Source organism: Arvicanthis niloticus, chromosome 6 (genome assembly GCF_011762505.2).
Source record: "Arvicanthis niloticus isolate mArvNil1 chromosome 6, mArvNil1.pat.X, whole genome shotgun sequence".
NCBI lineage: Eukaryota > Metazoa > Chordata > Mammalia > Rodentia > Muridae > Arvicanthis > Arvicanthis niloticus.
Window position 1 is genome coordinate 6450698 of NC_047663.1, and position 18252 is coordinate 6468949.

Genomic DNA, 18252 nt, shown 5'->3' on the forward strand with positions numbered 1-18252 from the left:
AGAGCCTTTACTTAACATGTAAGAAATCCCACCAGTGTTTTGGTCAGAGCCCCCACTCTGGTGACTGTGTCTGACCATTTCCCTGTTCTTACAGGGCTATACCAGTTAGCAGAGGCCCTAGGTCTATGAATCCCCATTAAGCAAAACCTAGTTGAAGAAACGGATAGTAAAGGCCCACAGGAATGAATGAAGCCTCAGCCAACTTGGAGGGGTCCTGGTCCAACTGGGACTGGACGTGCCTGGAAACAGGACCGCCAACAGTCACTATGCCTCACCGCCGTTTAGTAGCTGGTATTCCACACTGTAGCCCAGCAGCGCCCGATCACACTGTGGCTCCTGCCAGCTCACCTTCAAGGACGTGGGCCCCAGAGCGGAGAACACCAGTCGAGTGGGTGTGTCAGGCACACCCACAGCCCCACGGGAATCTGGATTATTGAAGGCGATGGTCAGTCCAAGGTAGGGTTTGGGGTCTGAGATGAGTTACAGTCTAGCCCTTGCTTGCCTCTCCAGCCATATGGCTTCATGCTAACCTGTCCAGGCTGCCCAACACTTCCACATGGCCTTGGAGTCCCCTTGAGTCTGCTAGACTCCTCAGCCCACCCCCTGTACAACTGGTCCTGCTGTTTGCCCAGCACTTTTGCTTTACACCCCAGGAGGGCAGATGTGTTAGGCTTCAGCACTGATGGGGGCAGGCAGGGTAGTGGTTAGCTCCTGTGGGTGGACTGGGGTTCTGTATGCAATGAAGCAGTGAGCACAGGCACAGGCTGTGATGGTAGCTGGGTGACAAATGGAGCATGACAGCCATGGATACATGGTGACCTCCCCTGTACTACCTGTGCCCCAGGAGGGCGCTGCTGACTGCCCGGCCAAGATTATAGAGTCTGGTGAACCCCTGGATGCGGGCACACCCTTCATCTGAGCCCGGCTCCAGGACCCAAGGGTCCAGGACAGTGGAAGCCTGCTCCTCCCATCTTCCCAGATAGGAGGGAGGCCTAGGGCAGGACAAAACAAGAGTGAGAAGGGTGGTGTGTGTGTGTGTGTGTGTGTGTGTGTGTGTGTGTGTGTGTGTGTGTGTGTGTAGCAGACTGGCAGCTGTCTAGGGATTAGCGTGTAGGACAGTCAGCAGACAGGCAGGGGTCACTTACCTTGGGAGGAAAGGGAAGTGAGGGTGGAATAGTCCCGGGGAAGTGTGCCTGAGCGAGAGTGGTCTGTGCGCGTCAGAGAGTGGTAGTCCCGGGTCAGGGTGGAAGACGTGCTCAGCACGCGGTGGGACAGGTGCGGGCTCAGATGCGTGCCATAGGCCGCATTGGTTGCAGTCATTCTGTGCAGTGAGTTGGCACTGCCTGGATAGGCAAAGTCCATCCGGCCATTCACCAGGTGCTCTGAGTGGGGAGAGAGGTCATTCATTGAGGCCCAAGTGACAGGCCATATGAGGCAGGCGGTGGCCCTGAGGTTGCACAGTGCAGCCTTAATCTCAAACTACCAAGACCCTGGATTCCCACAGGCAAACAGGAGACCACACAAGTTTTCCAATCCTGTCTCCTTGCGCCATGCTGCCCTCCACCCGAGAATTGAGCCCAGCTAGAAGCTCATTCCCCTGCAGTGACGCTGGCCCAAGGTTTGCGTTCCAGTTCTTGGAAGTTGCTGTCCTTATCCTCCCTTGGGGAGAGCCCAAGCGCTTCCCCATGGCACTCTTGACTTCCCGGGGCTTGTGTGAACTCAGTTATGCAGATTCTGGGCAGGCAGGTCACTCTAGTGGGTGGCTTAACCAAAACTGGGAACCCAAAGCAACACAGTTGAGCCTAGGACCCGAGAGGCGGGCATGGTCGGGGAGGCGGTCACCTCCCGGGAGCCGAGGCGTAGCCCCGCGGATCCAGCCGCTGCCCTCCCCTTCCACGCCCCCCGCAACACTGCTGTCTTCGTCGGAGCGCCCACTGCTGGCGGACAGGCGCGGGATGAGTTCCGGGGGTAGCCGCCACGTGACGCGCCGCAGGTCCAGCTCCTCCCCGAGCAGGGGCTCGAACTTCCAGCCGCTGCCTTGGGAACAACGAAGGGCCGCGTTGGCACCGCCGGGGAGGGTCAGGAGGAGGAGGTGGCCTGCAGCACTTACGCGGAGTCCAGGGGTGTGGGTATCCCTTCAGACGACAAGAAAAACCCTCGCCCTGCTCTAGCCTTTCCAGATAAACTGTGGGTTTGGCCTCTGCTCAGACACAAAGGCCAGTCTGCCGCGGGAGTCTTGAGAAAGCCTTGTGTAGTCTCCCAGCGTGCAGTTTTCCTGGTTATTTAACAGCTCTGAGCCTGTTTCCTCTCTGTACAAAGGAAAATAATCTCACCCCTGTCTGTTTTCCAGGAATACCAGTGGAAAGCCCTAGGGTGCTAGTACTGCTATTCGAGCAACAGTTCCTGGTTCATAAAACTGTAGTGTAGATACTAGCATCAGGAAGAAGATAGCTGTAGATTTGTGGCCAGCACGGTTTAGTGTAGGAACTTAAAGGTCAGCCAGGTTGTTAATCTAGCAAGACCCTGTTTCAAATCCTTTCCAACACCAGGAAAAGAAGAAAAAAAAGCAGCTTAACATGCCAAGCCCTGCTTACTAGTGACTCCCCACCCTGGCCTTAGACTCAGAAAGGGCCTTCTTTTTCCTGATGGCATTGTGTGGTTTGTATCTCATTTCACAGATTAGAAGGCCAGTTAGTTCTGAGATGGACTAGTGATTCAGAGTCACCTAACAATTCCACAGCGCAGCCAGATCAAACCCTGTAATAGGAGGAGTCCCAGCTGGGGGCTCTTTTTGTACCACATTGTGTGAGAAATCAAGGGAAAATGAAGAAAGCCGGGGGTGTGTCCACCTTAGAGGCTCCCCCTCGCTTCTCTGTCAGGGATTAAGGCACCTGGGCACTCTCATACAGGTACCTTTAGGAGGTGACCTGAGAGCCCTGACCTAGGACAGCAGGTGAACCTTCAGGTTGTAAAGCTGTTATCCCACATGCATGTCCTGTGTATGTGTGCACCAGCCTGGGAATTTCTGTACCGTGAGGTAGACATCCACATGTTTCTCTCTCTCTCTCTCTCTCTCTCTCTCTCTCTCTCTCTCTCTCTCTCTCTCTCTCTCTCTCTCTCTTTTTTTTTTTTTCCGAGACAGGGTTTCTCTGTGTAGCCCTGGCTGTCCTGGAACTCACTCTGTAGACCAGGCTGGCCTCAAACTCAGAAATATGCCTGCCTCTGCCTCCCAAGTGCTGGGATTAAAGGTGTGCATCACCACCGCCCGGCCCACATGTTCTCATACACAGACACATGCATGTTGTATGTACATGTAGCCCATAGCGGTTCTGTCCCTTCAAAACCATGGGCTCTGAATACTTGTCTAAGGCTGAGAAGGTAATTCTGGTCTTGGTCTTCATTGCCTGGCAGTCACTGGCTTCTTCGATCTCTCTGGATACCAGGGACAGCCCCACCAAGAACCCCCACCTTTCTCCGGTGGGTCCCACTCACCAGTGTCATCAGAAACGCTGGGCCTCTGGCTGCTGGCTGGGGAGCGCAGAACGTCATCACTGTACATGAGGAAGTTTTCGTAGTCTTCTCCACCCTGGGCGTCCACTATGGGGATGTCTGGGATGATGGGGACTGCGGGGGAGAAAGTAGTAAGCCAAGGCCCTAGCCATGACCTCTTGTCCCACAACTCCACCCCTGCCTGTCACTCACTGGACATGGGCCGCTTGGGCTGTGTGGCCAGGTTGATGATGGCCTCTCTCTCGGGTCCCCATCCTGCCCCATTTCGTGCCTTCACCGTGTAACGGTATGGCTGGGATTCTCGCAGATTCTCAATGAGAAGCATGCGGTTCTTGGGGTTGTCCACGAGCACCTTCTTCATAGGTCCAATGGGTCCTGGAGGCAGGGACAGTATTTCAGGGAGACCACCAGGGTTCAGCCTGGTCCCATATCCATCACTGGATCCTGGAGACGCTAGGGAGCACACAGCTGCTAAACTCTTGCTACCTGCTAAGTCCTTAAAACCATGTGTGAGAGGCGTGAGAAAATAGCATCAACAGCTTTTTCAGAAGGACTCCTTGTTGAGTGGCAGAGCCAGCTTTAGATGCAAGGTGAACATGCCACAGGCTCTGCTGACTGACTAATGTATGTGCACACAAGGCACCGCCAACAAGGCTGGGTGGCGGGCAAGGGTGTTTTCAAGACCAAGTCTTCCACCCCATGCTCATGGCTAACAGACCAGCTCCAGAGAGAAACCATTCCAAAAAACCAGAGAAAGCACAAAAAGAAGGTAATGCTCAGGTTTCCCAAGATGTTTTGCAAAGGGACAATTTCATGGTCTGATGTGCACCCTCCGTAGATGAATGCTCAAGCGGTGGCAGGTGCAGGAACTGGTAAAGTGGCCCGGTGTGTTACGCATTCTTACCATAAGACTGATGACATTAGTTTGATCCCTTGTATCCATATGGTAGAAGGAGAGAACTGACTCCTTCCTGATACTTGCCCTCTGACCTCTACATGTGTGTGTGGCGCGCAGGTGCCTAGACACACAACCACATTGGTTTTTCCAGACAGTGTTTCTGTATAGCCCTGGTTGTCCTGGAACTCACTCTGTAGGCCAGGCTGGCCTCAAACTCAGAGATCCTCCAGCCTCTGTCTCCTGAGTGCTGGGATTAAAGGTGTGTACTGCCACCACCCAGCAATAATTAAAAAAAAAATATTTTAAAGCAAGTAGGGCTGGGGGGTGCACTAGGGATGCAGAGACAAGAGAATTTCTGGGAGTTAAGAGGCCAACTTGGTCAACCATTCAAGTTCCACATCTGCCAGGGCTATCTGGGGAGACCCTAGTTTTTGTTTTGTTTTTAAAGCAGCAGGTAGTACCTTGGAGGTAAGCCTGTAATTAAAGCTCTCAGGAGGCTAAGGCAGAAATTGTCTTGAGTTTGAGGCCAGCAAGGGTTAAAGAAGACACAGACAGCCCACATGTGAGCAGTGGCTGGGGAGGGCTGGCAGGCTGAAAGGAAGGTGTCTAGCAACCATGGTAGAGCAGCTGTCATATCTGTGTCAGCTCATGAGTGGAGGGGAAGGTACATCCCAAAGCATGGACTCTTGGGTGGAGAGGGGAGGTAGCCCAGCATATTCTTAACATAACTGGGGTCTCAGCAGGCTGGAACCATGAGGAAACCATCAGAGACAAACTTTCACTGGGTTGCAGGCTTGGTTCCTGGCTACTCTGGTTGTAAGAAGTACCAAGGCAGCACACTATTGGCCATATGGAGGCAGTCCTCCCTCACTGGGACCAGCCAGCTGAGGTGAGTCTCTTCCCCAGGGTAGAGGTGGGGCACTCTCACGGTTTCCTGTCCAGCCACTGTCTCCCTTCCAGGAATGAAATATTGAATGAAATCTGGGATGGTGGTGAGGGGAAATGCCGGGAGTTGAACCCAGGCCCTTGCAAATGTGAGGCAAGCATTCTGCCACTGAGCTATACTCCTGGTCCTTGAATGAGCTATTCTAAAAACAGAAATGTCTTTGAAATGCAAGGCTTTCTGCGTTTTTTATGTTGCTTCATTTCTCTTCGTGGTTTTGGTGGGTGTTTTTTGTTTGTTTGTTTTGTGGTTCAGTTTTTGAGATAGGGTCTCATGTATGAGAGACTGGCCTCAAACTTGCTATGTAGCCAGTGATGGCTTTGAACTTCTGATCCTGCTGCCTCCCACCTCCTATGTGCTGGCTCACAGGTGTTCACTACCACAGCCAGTGTATGTAGCACCGGGACTGAGGCCAGTGCCTTTTCCGTGCCAGGCAATCGAGCAGTTTACAACTGAGCTACACTCTCAGGCCTGTGTTTGTTTGTTTGTTGTTTGTTGTTTGTTGTTTGTTTTTCTGAGAAGGGTTCTTGCTACCTTCCTGAGGCTGCTCTCAAACTCTTGGGCTCAGGTGGCAATCCTGCCTCACATCCTGCTAAATTTGGCAGCTATTCCGGCCCTAAGAGAAATGTGTAACAATGAGTCACCTTGGTTCCCTGTACAGAAAGGTGTCCCCCCCCCCCCCAGGCCCCTTGGGCCAGTGACCCTAGGGAACACACATAATCTCAGTGCCCTTGGAATGCAAACCAGCATGGATCCAAAACAAAACCACACAGTGGCTTAGGCTTACTGCTTGACGTGGGGAAAAGGGGCCCAAACGGCCAGAAATGTCGCAGACCCCACGCCTCCCTCCATCTCCACGCCCCTCCATCTCCAGGAAGCCCAGAAAATCTGGTCCTTACGGTTGTCCTCATTGACCAGTCCGTAGCAGACCTCATAGGCTGTGATCTCGCCATTGGTCTCGGCTGGTTCTGCCCAGCTCAGCTGGGTCACCGTAGAAGAGACTACGTTGAAAGCCAGCCTCCCTGGCTCGCTGGGTACTGGAAGGGAACAGAAAGAGCCCTATCAGAGGGGCAGGGGCAGGGCTGAATTCTAGGAGGGAGGGAGGGAGGGAAGGAGGGAGGGAGAGGGGCCTGGGCACACTGACAGCAGGGTATTCCAGGTGGATAGAGTCATCACGAAACTTACCTTCCTGGTGGGTGCGGCAGGACACCAGTGAGCTATAGGGCCCCTCACCCTGTGCCCCGTAGGCACACACCTTCATTTCGTAGTCGCAATAGGGATACAGGTTGGTGAGTTCCACTGAGGGCACCTTGCTGTCCAGCAGGTGGGCTTCAGACTCAGAGTCGCCTTGGATCCAGTACTTCACCTGTGAGTGGGGTGCTCAGTGGGAAGCAGCAAGTGATGGGATTCCCTTTGTACAAGTGACATTGGTGGCTCTCAGCAAAGCTCAGGTGGAGCAGTGGGTCTACCAGGCTGGGCAAAGACCCCATTCCAGGAACAAAGCTGAAGAACTCAGGGTTGGGTCTTCCCACTTGCAGGGTCTAAGATGGGGTTTTATCAGCCCACTGGTACCAAATGTGTTCTCCCCCTCCCTTGGGGCAGTCTACTCCCTTGGCAGTCTGTCAAGGTGAGTGACAGATCTCCCCAATATCCCTCACATACCCTATACCCCGTTGGCTTGCCAGGAGGGGGCAGCCAGTTGAAATGGATCTTCCTGGAGCCGGCAGCTTTGGCGTTAGGGTTCTGTGGGGCACCCAAGTCTCCGTGGGGTGGCAGCGGCGAGGAAATTGTCTGACTTATGAGACTCCTGTCCGTTTCATCTAGTCAAAGTGGTGCGGAGGTTAGGTGGCTGGCTCCGTATGTGACCACCAGGGTGCGCCAGAGATTTTGTTAAACATCACAACTTCCCCAGTTTGAAAGTTCAGTTAAGATCAGTTCATCTAGCAGGGTGGGAGTGGAAGTCCGGGCAGTGGTATTGGGGTGGGGTGGGGGTGCAGCAGCGGTGGTGCACGCCTTACGCCTTTAATCCCAGCACTTGGGAGACAGAGGCAGGCAGATCTTTGTGAGTCCAAGGTCTACAGGACAGCCTGGGTTACAGAAACAAACCTTGTCTCAAAAAACAAAAAGAAAAAAAAAATCTGCTCATTTACCCTCTGGGGTCTGGTGCAGCAGGGGTTAGCCAGGTCGGTGAAAGTCCAGGGGACTCTCCGGAGAAGCGAGGAGAAGGGGTTGGTAAGGGGTTGGTAAGGGGTTGGTAAGGGGTTGGTCTGCTTTCTTCCTCTTTTGGCAGGCCAGGGAAAGTTCCACAGAGAACATCTGCTCCCCTCTCACTACCCACCTTCCCTGAGTACTTCACAGTGGTGGCTAAGAACTGAACTCTCTAATAAGGCTGGGAAAGGGGGCGGGGGTGTTTGGTGCCTACAGCCACATGGCCTCAATCTATGGTTGTCACAAGGGTAGTCTGCTCAGCACAAGATGCTTAGATAAATCTGAGTTCCAGATAACTGTTTTCTCATGGGTCAGTGGTTAAGAGCATGTGCTGCTTGGTTCCCAGTCCTCAGGTCAGCTCACAGCTGCCTTAACCCCGGCTCCAGGGGATCGAAACCTCTTCAGGACTCAGCGGGGACCAGCAGTCAGGTGCACATGCCCACACACAGGCACACAGAGACACACAGAATTTAAAAATAGTAAAATAAAATTACATTAAAAAAATAAGTATGGTTCTGGCAAGAAAGGCACTTGCTGTCATGCTTGAGAACCTGAGCTTGAGCCTGAGTGGCACACAGTGAAGTACACACATACACACACACATGCACACACACACATATATACACACACATACACACATATACACACATGAACACACACACATACATACACACATGCATACACACACACATAGACACATGCATACACACATGCATACATACACGTATACACACATACACACATGCATACACACTCATATACACATATACACATGCATATACACACATACATACACACATACACACATGCATACACACATATACACATGCATACACACATGCATACATACACACATACACATACACACATGCATACACAAATGAACACACACATACACGCATACACACATACACGCATACACACCACACACATACATACACACATGCATACACACTGCACACCACATATACACACATACACACCACACACACACACACACATACACACACACTACCCACCACACACACACACTACTCACTGAAGTATACACATACACACACACAAAGCCAAGGGTATATATAGTGAGACACTGTGTCAGAAAAACAAACCAAAACAAGAATACATATGTTCCTGATATTGCAGGAAGACACTTGGATCTGTGTGACCCTGCTGCTGGTTAAGTGACACGTTTGAAGCCGTGCCCTGGCTGCAGGTTTGACAAGTCCTGTTAGAAGGTCCTGGGGCTTCCTCTCCACCTGCTTATGCAGACCCAGGCTTTACTCACCGTGGTGTTCCCCGATGATAACCGTGGCTGTGCTGGGCTGGCCCAGGCGGGCTCCGAACTTGGGGTTGCTGAGCTGGACTTGGAAGCGGCGGACCTGGCGGCCACGCAGGAGGGAGTCGACCTCCTGCAGCTCCAGGAGCTTGACCTGCAACTCCTTCCAGGTCTCTCCAGGGTGGAAGAGCAGCTCACCCTCCGCAGGGACATAATCCTACAATGGGAAGAGTCAGGGTCAGCCAGGGTTAGGGTGTGAACCAAATGCCAGGATACTGCACAGGAGGTCTCTTGAACAGGCAGGAGGTTAGCCCAGGGCAGCTGGGATTGAGGGCATGCCCAGGAGAAAAAGAACTGTCCCTATAGTGTCAACATGTTCCCTATTGTGTGGCTCTGAAATCTGGAATTCTGTTGGGCTCCAGACACTTGATGGGTCTTCCATTCACCCTAGCTTTCCTATGTTTAAATATTTTCTTTCTTTCTTTCTTTCTTTCTTTTTTTTTTTTTTTTTTTTTTTTTTTTTTTTTTTTTTTTTTTTGGTTTTTCGAGACAGGGTTTCTCTGTGTAGCCTTGGCTGTCCTGGAACTCACTCTGTAGACCAGGTTGGCCTCGAACTCAGAAATCCACCTGCCTCTGCCTCCCAAGTGTGTGCCCAGCATTTTAAACACCTACATTTACATTTATGCTGGGTGTGGTACCATACGCCTCCAGTCTCTGCACTCGGGAGACAGAAGCAGGAGGATTTCAAGCCAGCCTGGTCTACATAGAAAGTTCCAAGACAGCCAGGACTACATAGAGAGATCCTATCTTTATAAAACAAAATAAATAAATATTATATTTACTTATTTGTGCATGTGTGTGTGTGTGTGAGAGAGAGAGAAAGAGAGAAAGAGAGAGAGAGAGAGAGAGAGAGAGAGAGAGAGAGAGAGAGAGAGAGAGAGAGAGAGAGAGAATGAATGAGAATATATTGGTTTTCTTCTCCCGTGTGGGTCCCAGGTATTGAACTCAGGTATTTGTACTTTGACTGCACTGAGCAATCTCATGGGTCCTTGTTGTTTTGATTTGGTTTGGTTTGTTTGGTTTGTTTTTTTTTCGAGACAGGGTTTCTCTGTGGAGCCCTGATTGTCATGGAACTGGCTCTGTAGATAGGCTGGCCTTGAACTCAGAGATCTGCCTGCCTCTGCTCCTCAGTGCTGGGAATAAAGGCATGCGCCACCATCATTATATTTTTTAAATTGTATGTGTTTATGCAGGTCTATGTGCGGTCACCTGCACGTGAGTGAACGTGACTGAGCACGGAGGCCAGAGGCTCTCTTGAAGCTGGAGCTCCAGGCTGTTGTAAGCTGCCTGGAGTGGCTTTGCAGGTCAGTACACATTCTTAATTCTTGAGCCATCTCTCCAGCCCTTATTTTGTGTCTTGGAGACAAGGTTTTGTTACGTAGCCTGGGCATGGCTGGAACTTGTAATTTTCCTGCCCTGGCCTCCTGAGCACTAGATTACAGGCCTGTTCTGCCATGTCCATCTAAATTCAGAATCAAAACCAAGAAAACATGCATGTCTGTCAATATGGTTTGGCTTTCATTTTTCCCAGTACTGGCTTGGGAATGAAGGCACAATAACCAGGCCAGGGCCTTTCCTGTTAGGAAGGGCTGCTTGAGCCTGGGGAAGACCAACAGTGACAGAATTGGGGGGCTGGCTTAAAATACAGAGTGTGGTAGCCTACACATTTAATCTCAGCACTCAGATGGAGAGGCAGGCAGAACTCTATGAGTTCAAGTCCAGCCTGGTCTACATAGCAAGACTGAGGACAGTCAAAGCTACATACTGAGACACTATCTTTAAAAACATGTGTGAAGAGCAAGTGGAGAGATGGCTTGGTGGTTTGCACCACAGCTCTTCCCGAGGACCAGGGTTCAGAGCCCAGCACCCAGCACATACATGGCAGCTCACAACTGTCTCTAACTCCAGTCGTAGGAGATCTGATACCTTCAACTGACTTCCTTGAGCACACATGTGGTGCACAGAAGACATGCATATAGACAAAACCCCCATACACATAAATAATTAAAAATTAAGAAGCCCTTAGCTAGGCATGGTAATGGGTGCAAGCCTTTAATTCCAGCACTCAGAAGGTAGAGGTAGAGGCAGATGGAGCTCTGTGAGTTTCAGGCCAGCCTGGTCTACAAATCAAGTTCTAGTTTGAGACTCTGTTAATTTAAATCAATTAGAATTTAATTAATTAATTTAAATTAAATTTTATTTTATCCAGTTTAATTTTTATAATTAAAACTCCAAAGTCTACTAGATTAGACAGGCAGGTGACTTGGCTATCCTGGGTCACTGAAGGGTACACAAGTACACAAGAATGGTTCAGAGGGTACCTGGATCATCCATGAGAGGTGATGCCCTTGCCCTGAGTTCCTGGCAGTAATGGGACCCTGTCCAGAATATTCTCGGCACTTTGGGTGAGCCACTCCTGATGGCAGGGCCATCTTTGTCTAAGGATACTGCCAGCACCCAAGGATTGGGGTAGCTACCATGGAAATCACTGGATAGTCCCGCTCAACTGAGCCTTACCCGGTGTCCGTGTGCTGTATTATCCTGTGTGCTGTAGGAGACCTGGGACTTGCCATTATCCAGGATGTGCCGGATGACAGGGATGCGGGCCACCTGGTCTCCACGACTCACTGAGTATTCAGGCTGCTCAAAGGACACTACCCCGCTGGCTGCAAGGAACCCAGGTGCTGGTTAACAGGTCCTGGTCTCAATTCCTTCTTAGCTCCTTTCCTCCCTCCTCCCATCCCAGGCTCCAGAGGAATGGGATGGAAATTTCTTCATAAAGAAGCAAAGGGGTTGGAAAAGTCCAGCAGGCAGCCTGGAAAGTCAGGTAGGGTCAGGGACGAGAACCTAAGAGTTGGGGCTGAGCATCCTGGTGCAGGGAGGAGGAGCCAGGGAACCTCCGGGAGCCAGGAGGACTTTTCAGGCCAAGCCACACCCAAGTCTTCCTCTCAATAGAGAAAGGGAGATTGGATGTGGGTAGAAAGTTACAATAAAGCTGGTGGGCATTCCCACTTGGACTGAGACTGTAGCTCAGTGGTAGAGCATTTGCCTGCCATGATGGGTTTCATCCCCAACACCACAAAGAAGAAAGAGGAGAGACTGAGCAGTGACTACACTTAGACTTGTACCAGGTGCTATGGAAAGGCACAGCCATGGCCTCCTTGCAAAAGCCTGTACCCATCTTACAGATGGAGACTCTAAGGTTCTCAGAGAGTAAGTGATTGGCCCCATGGCCCTGTCCCACTTTCACTTGGATATCAGGAGGATCAAGGAGCCCAGGCCTGGCTTCCTGCCTCCCGGGCCCCCAACCCTGACCAACCTTGTTCCTTGATAATGGTGATGTTTACCAGACGGCGACCAAGGGTGGCAGTGCCCACAGGGACATCGATGGCCTCCACCAGCAGCTGCTTCTCATCATCATCCTCAGGCCGGATGAAGAGGGGCACACGCACATCCACCAGCTCCACACCCTCCTGGAACTCCACCATGCCCCGGGCGTCTGGGGTACAAGTCAGACATGGGTCTCAGGGCCATGTGGGTGGGAGGGGGGAGGTGGAGCAGTGTGAGGAGTCTGTGTACCTACCCTGCTCTGCTATGAGGGTATAGTAGCCAGGGGCCACCTTGAGTTCATGGAAGGACCCCTGCTCCACCTGCTTCTCTGTCAGCTTCAGTAGCGTCTGCTTGGCAGAGCGGGGCGCCAGCAACACTGTATCCACAATGGTGTGGTCTTGCCTGGGTTGTGTGTCCAAGTGGAGGAGGAGGGACAAGATGTGTGTCAGCAGAAGGTGTAGGGTCTTTAGCAACAGCAGTGCCTGAAGCTCATGCTGGCTCCTTCTCCACCACCACCCTGCAGCTAAATCACTGCTAGTCCTGAGGAAGGGGCCTCCCTACCCACTTCACCAAACAGAGCTGCTGATACAAGGACTAGGTGTGGGACAGCAGGGAGGCTCAGGTCAGGTTCTGGGTTCAAATTCTGGCTCTGGTCCTTGACAGTCATATAGTCTCGGGCCACGGACTTAACCACCCTGAGTCTCAGTTTTCTCATTGGAAAATGAAATTCACAAGGGTGACACTCTGGCAGGGCTATTGAGAATGTTGGCTGAGGTGGCTAGGCACATGGAGCCCATTGTGAGCACCCAGAGGTGCTGGCCAGAGCATGGCCACACATGGCCCATTTCATTCTGACTAGGCGTAGGGCTCCTTCTCACATACCCTCCCCAGTAGGGCAGAAGCCACAGGACCTGCTGCTCTGTCTGTCTGGTAACATGCCTGCAACTGCAGCTCAGCATGAGAATCTCTGGCCATGAGCCGGTGGGGTAGGGACTGATCTCTGGTTTGTTTTAATTGAGGGTTTGATTCATGGTAAATGCATCTTACAAGTAGTTGCTTGATGAATTGACCAGGAAAGGAAGGAATCAAGGGCCTAGCCAATGGTGGACTTAGGGCCTTCCCTTCCTATGGTGTGATCAGAGAGCTAGAGCAGGGTGGGTGGATGAGGCTCAGGGTGGAGGGATGGAGGTGGGACTGCCCACCTTGCGCTCTTGAACTCACTTTTTCCCGGCATTGGGCTGCTGTCTGTGGGGACAAAGAGGGCACCATGAGCCACATGTCTTTTGGAGTGGGAGCTTGGATGACCAACTCCCATCCAAACCTGGGTATCCTGGCTGCCTGATGGTAAGGCTCAGTGCAGCCAGGCATCCCACCACCACCACCACACACACCCGACCTGGGGCTCCCCACGACTCACCTGAACTTCGTCTGCTGGAGCTTGTGCGCACCGCTGACCTGTCTGTACACCTCATTCAGCTGGCAGGCAAGGGAAGGGGGTTGAGAACAGGCCGGAGCACCTCTCAAGGTTAGCTACCATATGCTGAGGGGTGAACCCCCAAACCCAGGCTCTGCTGCCACCCAAGATGACTCCATTTGAAGCACATGTCCAAAGAGCTCCTCTCCCTTCTGCATAGAAAAGTCTAGGTTCTGAGGCTGCAGCCCTCAGCTCTCCCACAGGTGGCCACCGCACTGCACCCATGTCTGCTCCCCACTCGGCTGATTCTGGTTCTTACATTTTCTTCCACCTCCTGACGTAGCTGGTCACACTCTCTGGTGCCGGGCTTCATGAGGTTCTCAGTGCAGAGGCGGCCAAGGCGCAGGGACAGCCCGTAGGGTACTGGGTGGGAGATATGGGCACTGTCAGACAGTCACTGCAGAGTGTGGCCTCTACACACCAGCCTAAGGCCCAGGACAACTGGCTGACTGTTGTCAGTGTGCCAGGTACACACAGGCCCTAGAGTTTTGGTGCCATCAGGATGGGACATAAAGGGACTGAGTTCTGGGCCTGTACAGGAATGGTATGAACCTAGGTCAGGGACAGACATCCTAAGGGTAGGTAGTGCCAAGAAGGGCAGCATCCAGCCCTGGCCCTCACCGAGCTCCGTGGGGCTGGTGCTGGCTGCATGAGTGGCAAAGCCAGGCCGCTGCACATTGTTGGTAATCTTCCAGCGGACCGTGTCTCGTCCCTTGAGGTTCCCGCTGCGTAGCATGGGCGTGTCCAGGTGGTCGGAGGCCATCAGGTTCTCCCGAAGCATATAGTGATCTTCCTTAAAGCCCACCATGTGACCTGCGGGGAAGGGTCCTCAGCACCGGGGACCCCATCTAGGCCTTCATAGCTGTGGCCATCAGGTAGAACCCAGGGCCTCCTGTTTTCTCTGCTTCTGCCTCTACCCACATATCTCCTCCAGCCTGAACAAAGGGCAGTCAGATACCCACTGCCCACACGTGTGCCTGCCCCTACCTCGGTTGCAGCAAGGAAGAAGCCCCAGGCAGGCCTAGGAGATAAAGAGTTAGAGGTGAGGTTAGGATGGTTGTCCCAGGCTAGATAGGCCTCTCCAGGCACACCCATGCCTAGTCCTTTCACTAGAAGTGTGTGTGTGTGTGTGTACACGAGTGTGTACCTGTGTGCGGGCATTTGAGGCCACCAGGTATCCTGCTCTGCCATTTCCTTTGACACAGGGTCTATCACTGAACCCAGAGATAGGCTGGTAGCCAGCAATCCCTGTCTCTGCCTCCCACAGCACAGGGGTTACAAGGTGATAAGGATTCAAAGTTAGGTCCTCCTGTTGCTTCAGCAAGGGCTGTGACACTGAAAAGTCTTCCCAGGCCCGACTTCTGTCACCCTCCCCGCCCTTCATAAATATCCTTTTCGCCAGGCATGCTAACACACACCTATAATCCCAGCACTGGGAGGCTGAGGCAGGCGGATCTCTGTGGGTTCCAGGGAAACCTGGTCTAGAGTGAGTTCCAGGACATTCAGAGCTGTTACACAGAGAAACCCTGTCTACACACACACACACACACACACACACACACACACACACACACACACACACTGGAACTAACAGAGATCTGCTTGTCTCTGCTCCCTGAGTTCTGAGATTAAACTGAGCCACCATGCTCAGGTCTCTACTTATTTATTTTTGAGATGGGTTCTCATGTAGCCCAGGCTGCCCTCAAACTTGCTATGTAGTTGAGGACAAACTGTGAACTTTGGACCCACCTGCATTCTTATTCCCAGATGACAGGAATATCTCTCTCCTCTCCTCTCTTCTCCTCTCCTCTCCTCTCCCCTCCCCTCCCCTCCCCTCCCCTCTCCTCTCTTCTCTCTCTCTCTCTCCCTCCTTCTCTCTCTCTCTCTCTCTCTCTCTCTCTCTCTCTCTCTTTCTCTCTCTCTCTCTGTCTTTGTCCCTCCCTCCCTCCCCCCCCTCCCCACCCCCTCTCTCCAGTGTTTGTTTGAGACAAAGTCTCATTATGGAGCCTTGGCTGTCCTGGACCTTGCTATGTAGACCAGGCTGTCTTCAAACTCACAAAGATCTGCCTGTGTCTGCCTCCTGACTGCTAGGATTAAAGATGTTCACCACCACGTCTAGCTATGCCTCAGTTTCCCGGAATGTTTGCGATCGAGTCCAGGGCTTTATATATATGTATTAAGTAAGACCAATATCAACCGAGCTACACTCCCAACCCATTATGTAAACACTTGAATGCCCTAAGAAACACATGTTTCTGTAACATATCTGATCATAGAACCCATTTCTGTATACTATACGCACATATCCCACACTGCCGTGGGTTAGCTCAGTATGTGGTCTCTGCCCCTACAACCCAGCATCCCATGCTGTGCGCCCTTCTAGTCTGTTGCCCCTGCTGACGGCCCCAGCGTGTCAGCTCCTGTCTCCCTTGCTCACAGAGGGCTCACAGGGGGCCAACTCCATGACAAGTACTCCGGGGCTCTGGCCACTGATGGCCCAAGGCAGGAGCAGCAGAGTCAGGCAGATGTGGTCCGCTCTACCAAGGCCACTCTGGATCTTCCGTAGATCGTCCATCCCAGGAGGGCCTAGGCCGGGGACTTACTTTGCAGCAGGCACAGTATTTCCAGCAGAGCAGCAGAAGCAAAGCCAGGAGCAACAGGAGGAAGATGAGCAGGGGGATGAGCCACCAGAAGGAGCCGGGAGGGCAGTCTGCAGGGTGAGAAGAGAAGGAGGCAGTGCGCATGCCCGCCCCGGCTGCCAGGGGCCACAGGCTGCGCACGCCCATTAGCCAGCTCACCTTTCTTCCTGTGGACCAGGACCGTGCTGTTGGGCCCAGGGCTGCCGTCGCCCTCCACGGTGTAGCTGTAAGTGCAGTCGTCATCCTCGTCCCGGAAGGAGCAGTACTCCACCACCTCTTCCGCTGGACCCACAGACTGTTAGCATGGTACCCTGACCCCAGCCCTCCACTCGGGGCACCCCAGGGACTCCACCATGGCCTACTACGAGGTCTGGGGAAGACGTAAGTCCCCTGACTAGAGATGTCACCAGGATGAAGGGGACTGCCGTGTCCAGAGCTGGCACCACTAACAGCCTAGTCTGAAAGTTCATCTCCCCCACTTCCCTGCACCGCACACCACACACCATCAAGAGTGTGGTGTCCAGCCAGCAGAGCTGACTTAGAAGGAGACAAATAATATCCCATCATCCAACAACATGCCCCAGCTGGGGCGTGCCCACCTGTGCTGTGGGCAGGCCCTACCACTCACTCATCTGACTCCTCATTCTCCGTTCCCTCTCCGCTCTTGCTCTGACTTTGTACCTGTACTAGGCTTCCTGTCTAGGTCCTGAAGCATCCCACAGTTCCACTCACAAACCCAGTCTGGGAGGCATAACCTCAACTCAGAGCTCAAGCCTCCGCCACCCCCCCCACCCCTCCTCCCTGCTGGGTTCTTCCTGTCTAGACTCAGCCCTACATCCCTCAGACCCCTTACCCTCTCCGACCCCTGGAGACAGGCTCTTGCTACATCACCTATGCTGTACCGGAACTCACTAAGTAAGCAGAGGTCTACCTGCTGCTGTCTCCCAAGTGCTGGTATTAAAGCTGCAGGCACCATGCGGTTGCCTTACCTTTCTTAAGCTCGTCTACCATCTTGACCTTAAAGCTGCACTCCTTACACGTGCGCCCTTTCTTCTCCCCGGTGCCCCAGGCCTGGCACTGTACACAGGAGCGGAGGTCCTCACAGAGGCCCAGGCGTATCTGGGTGGGGAGAAGAAAATAGACACCATGCTGGGTGGACCCAACGCCCTTTCCCTAGTGCCCCCAGCCAGCATCTTCTTCCCAGCCTCTGTAGTTCCTGGGGTTCTCATGCCCATACCCCAGGAACCCTTCCCTCACCGCAGAGTAGTTGATCTCACAGGTGGTGTCCGTGTAGAGCGACTGCTGGTTGCAGTGACAACGGCCACACTCACAGTAGCCTCGTCCATTGCAGATGCCCTGGGGTGGGGGAGTCAGCAGTCACCAGGCAGAACGCTTTTCTTCCCCCCTCTACTGCCCACACCACCTGCCCTGTATCCAGGCCTACCCCATTGCTATCGATACAGGTGGCATTGCTGAGGGGACAGTCACAGCTTCGGCCTGTCCAACCAGGCTCACACACACACTCTCCCATGGAGCAGCGTCCCCGGTCTGTAAAGAGAGGAAGAAACGGAAGAGTAGACCCACATTCATATATGCCATCCAAGATGGCCACCCGTTACAGGTGGCCTCTGGGAGCCCTGTGGTAGAAGCTGCCCCTCATTTTCTGGAAACATCTCCCCTCTTTCCTGCCTTCTTCTGAAGGCAGAGTGACCATTCTCGAACACAAATCCATTCCTGTGATTTCCTTGTGATCTCTAATGAGACAATAGGCTGGAGAAAGGTACAGATATGAATAAATAAGAAATCAAGCTGCAGGGGCTGGCGAGATGGCTCAGAGGGAAGAGGTGTTTGTGGCAGGAGCGTGGTCTGAGTTCAGTCTCCAGAACACACAAGGTGGGTGGAGAAAGACAAGTC

The 18252-nt window shown here is 52.7% G+C and overlaps 1 protein-coding gene across 3 annotated transcripts in view; it reads right to left on the reverse strand.

Annotated features, from left to right (window-relative positions):
- The window catches only part of Itgb4 (integrin subunit beta 4), a 33502-nt gene that overhangs the window by 1555 nt on the left and 13695 nt on the right, over positions 1-18252 (reverse strand). Inside the window, exons 14-35 of one of the 3 annotated variants that reach the window (XM_076935437.1) lie at positions 17783-17886; positions 17596-17694; positions 17328-17457; positions 16498-16620; positions 16303-16409; positions 14687-14720; positions 14321-14512; positions 13959-14062; positions 13643-13701; positions 13447-13470; positions 12479-12627; positions 12215-12394; positions 11413-11561; positions 8845-9052; positions 7014-7171; positions 6537-6717; positions 6251-6388; positions 3703-3885; positions 3493-3624; positions 1146-1382; positions 834-992; positions 276-425 (exon numbers count right to left, since the gene is read on the reverse strand). In XM_076935437.1, coding sequence (XP_076791552.1) covers positions 276-425; positions 834-992; positions 1146-1382; positions 3493-3624; positions 3703-3885; positions 6251-6388; positions 6537-6717; positions 7014-7171; positions 8845-9052; positions 11413-11561; positions 12215-12394; positions 12479-12627; positions 13447-13470; positions 13643-13701; positions 13959-14062; positions 14321-14512; positions 14687-14720; positions 16303-16409; positions 16498-16620; positions 17328-17457; positions 17596-17694; positions 17783-17886 — 3000 coding nt within the window. Of the gene's footprint in view, positions 1-275; positions 426-833; positions 993-1145; positions 1383-1842; positions 2038-3492; positions 3625-3702; positions 3886-6250; positions 6389-6536; positions 6718-7013; positions 7172-8844; positions 9053-11412; positions 11562-12214; positions 12395-12478; positions 12628-13446; positions 13471-13642; positions 13702-13958; positions 14063-14320; positions 14513-14686; positions 14721-16302; positions 16410-16497; positions 16621-17327; positions 17458-17595; positions 17695-17782; positions 17887-18252 lie in introns of all 3 variants that reach the window. The other 2 variants (XM_076935438.1, XM_034504440.2) reach the window with 2 other exon arrangements.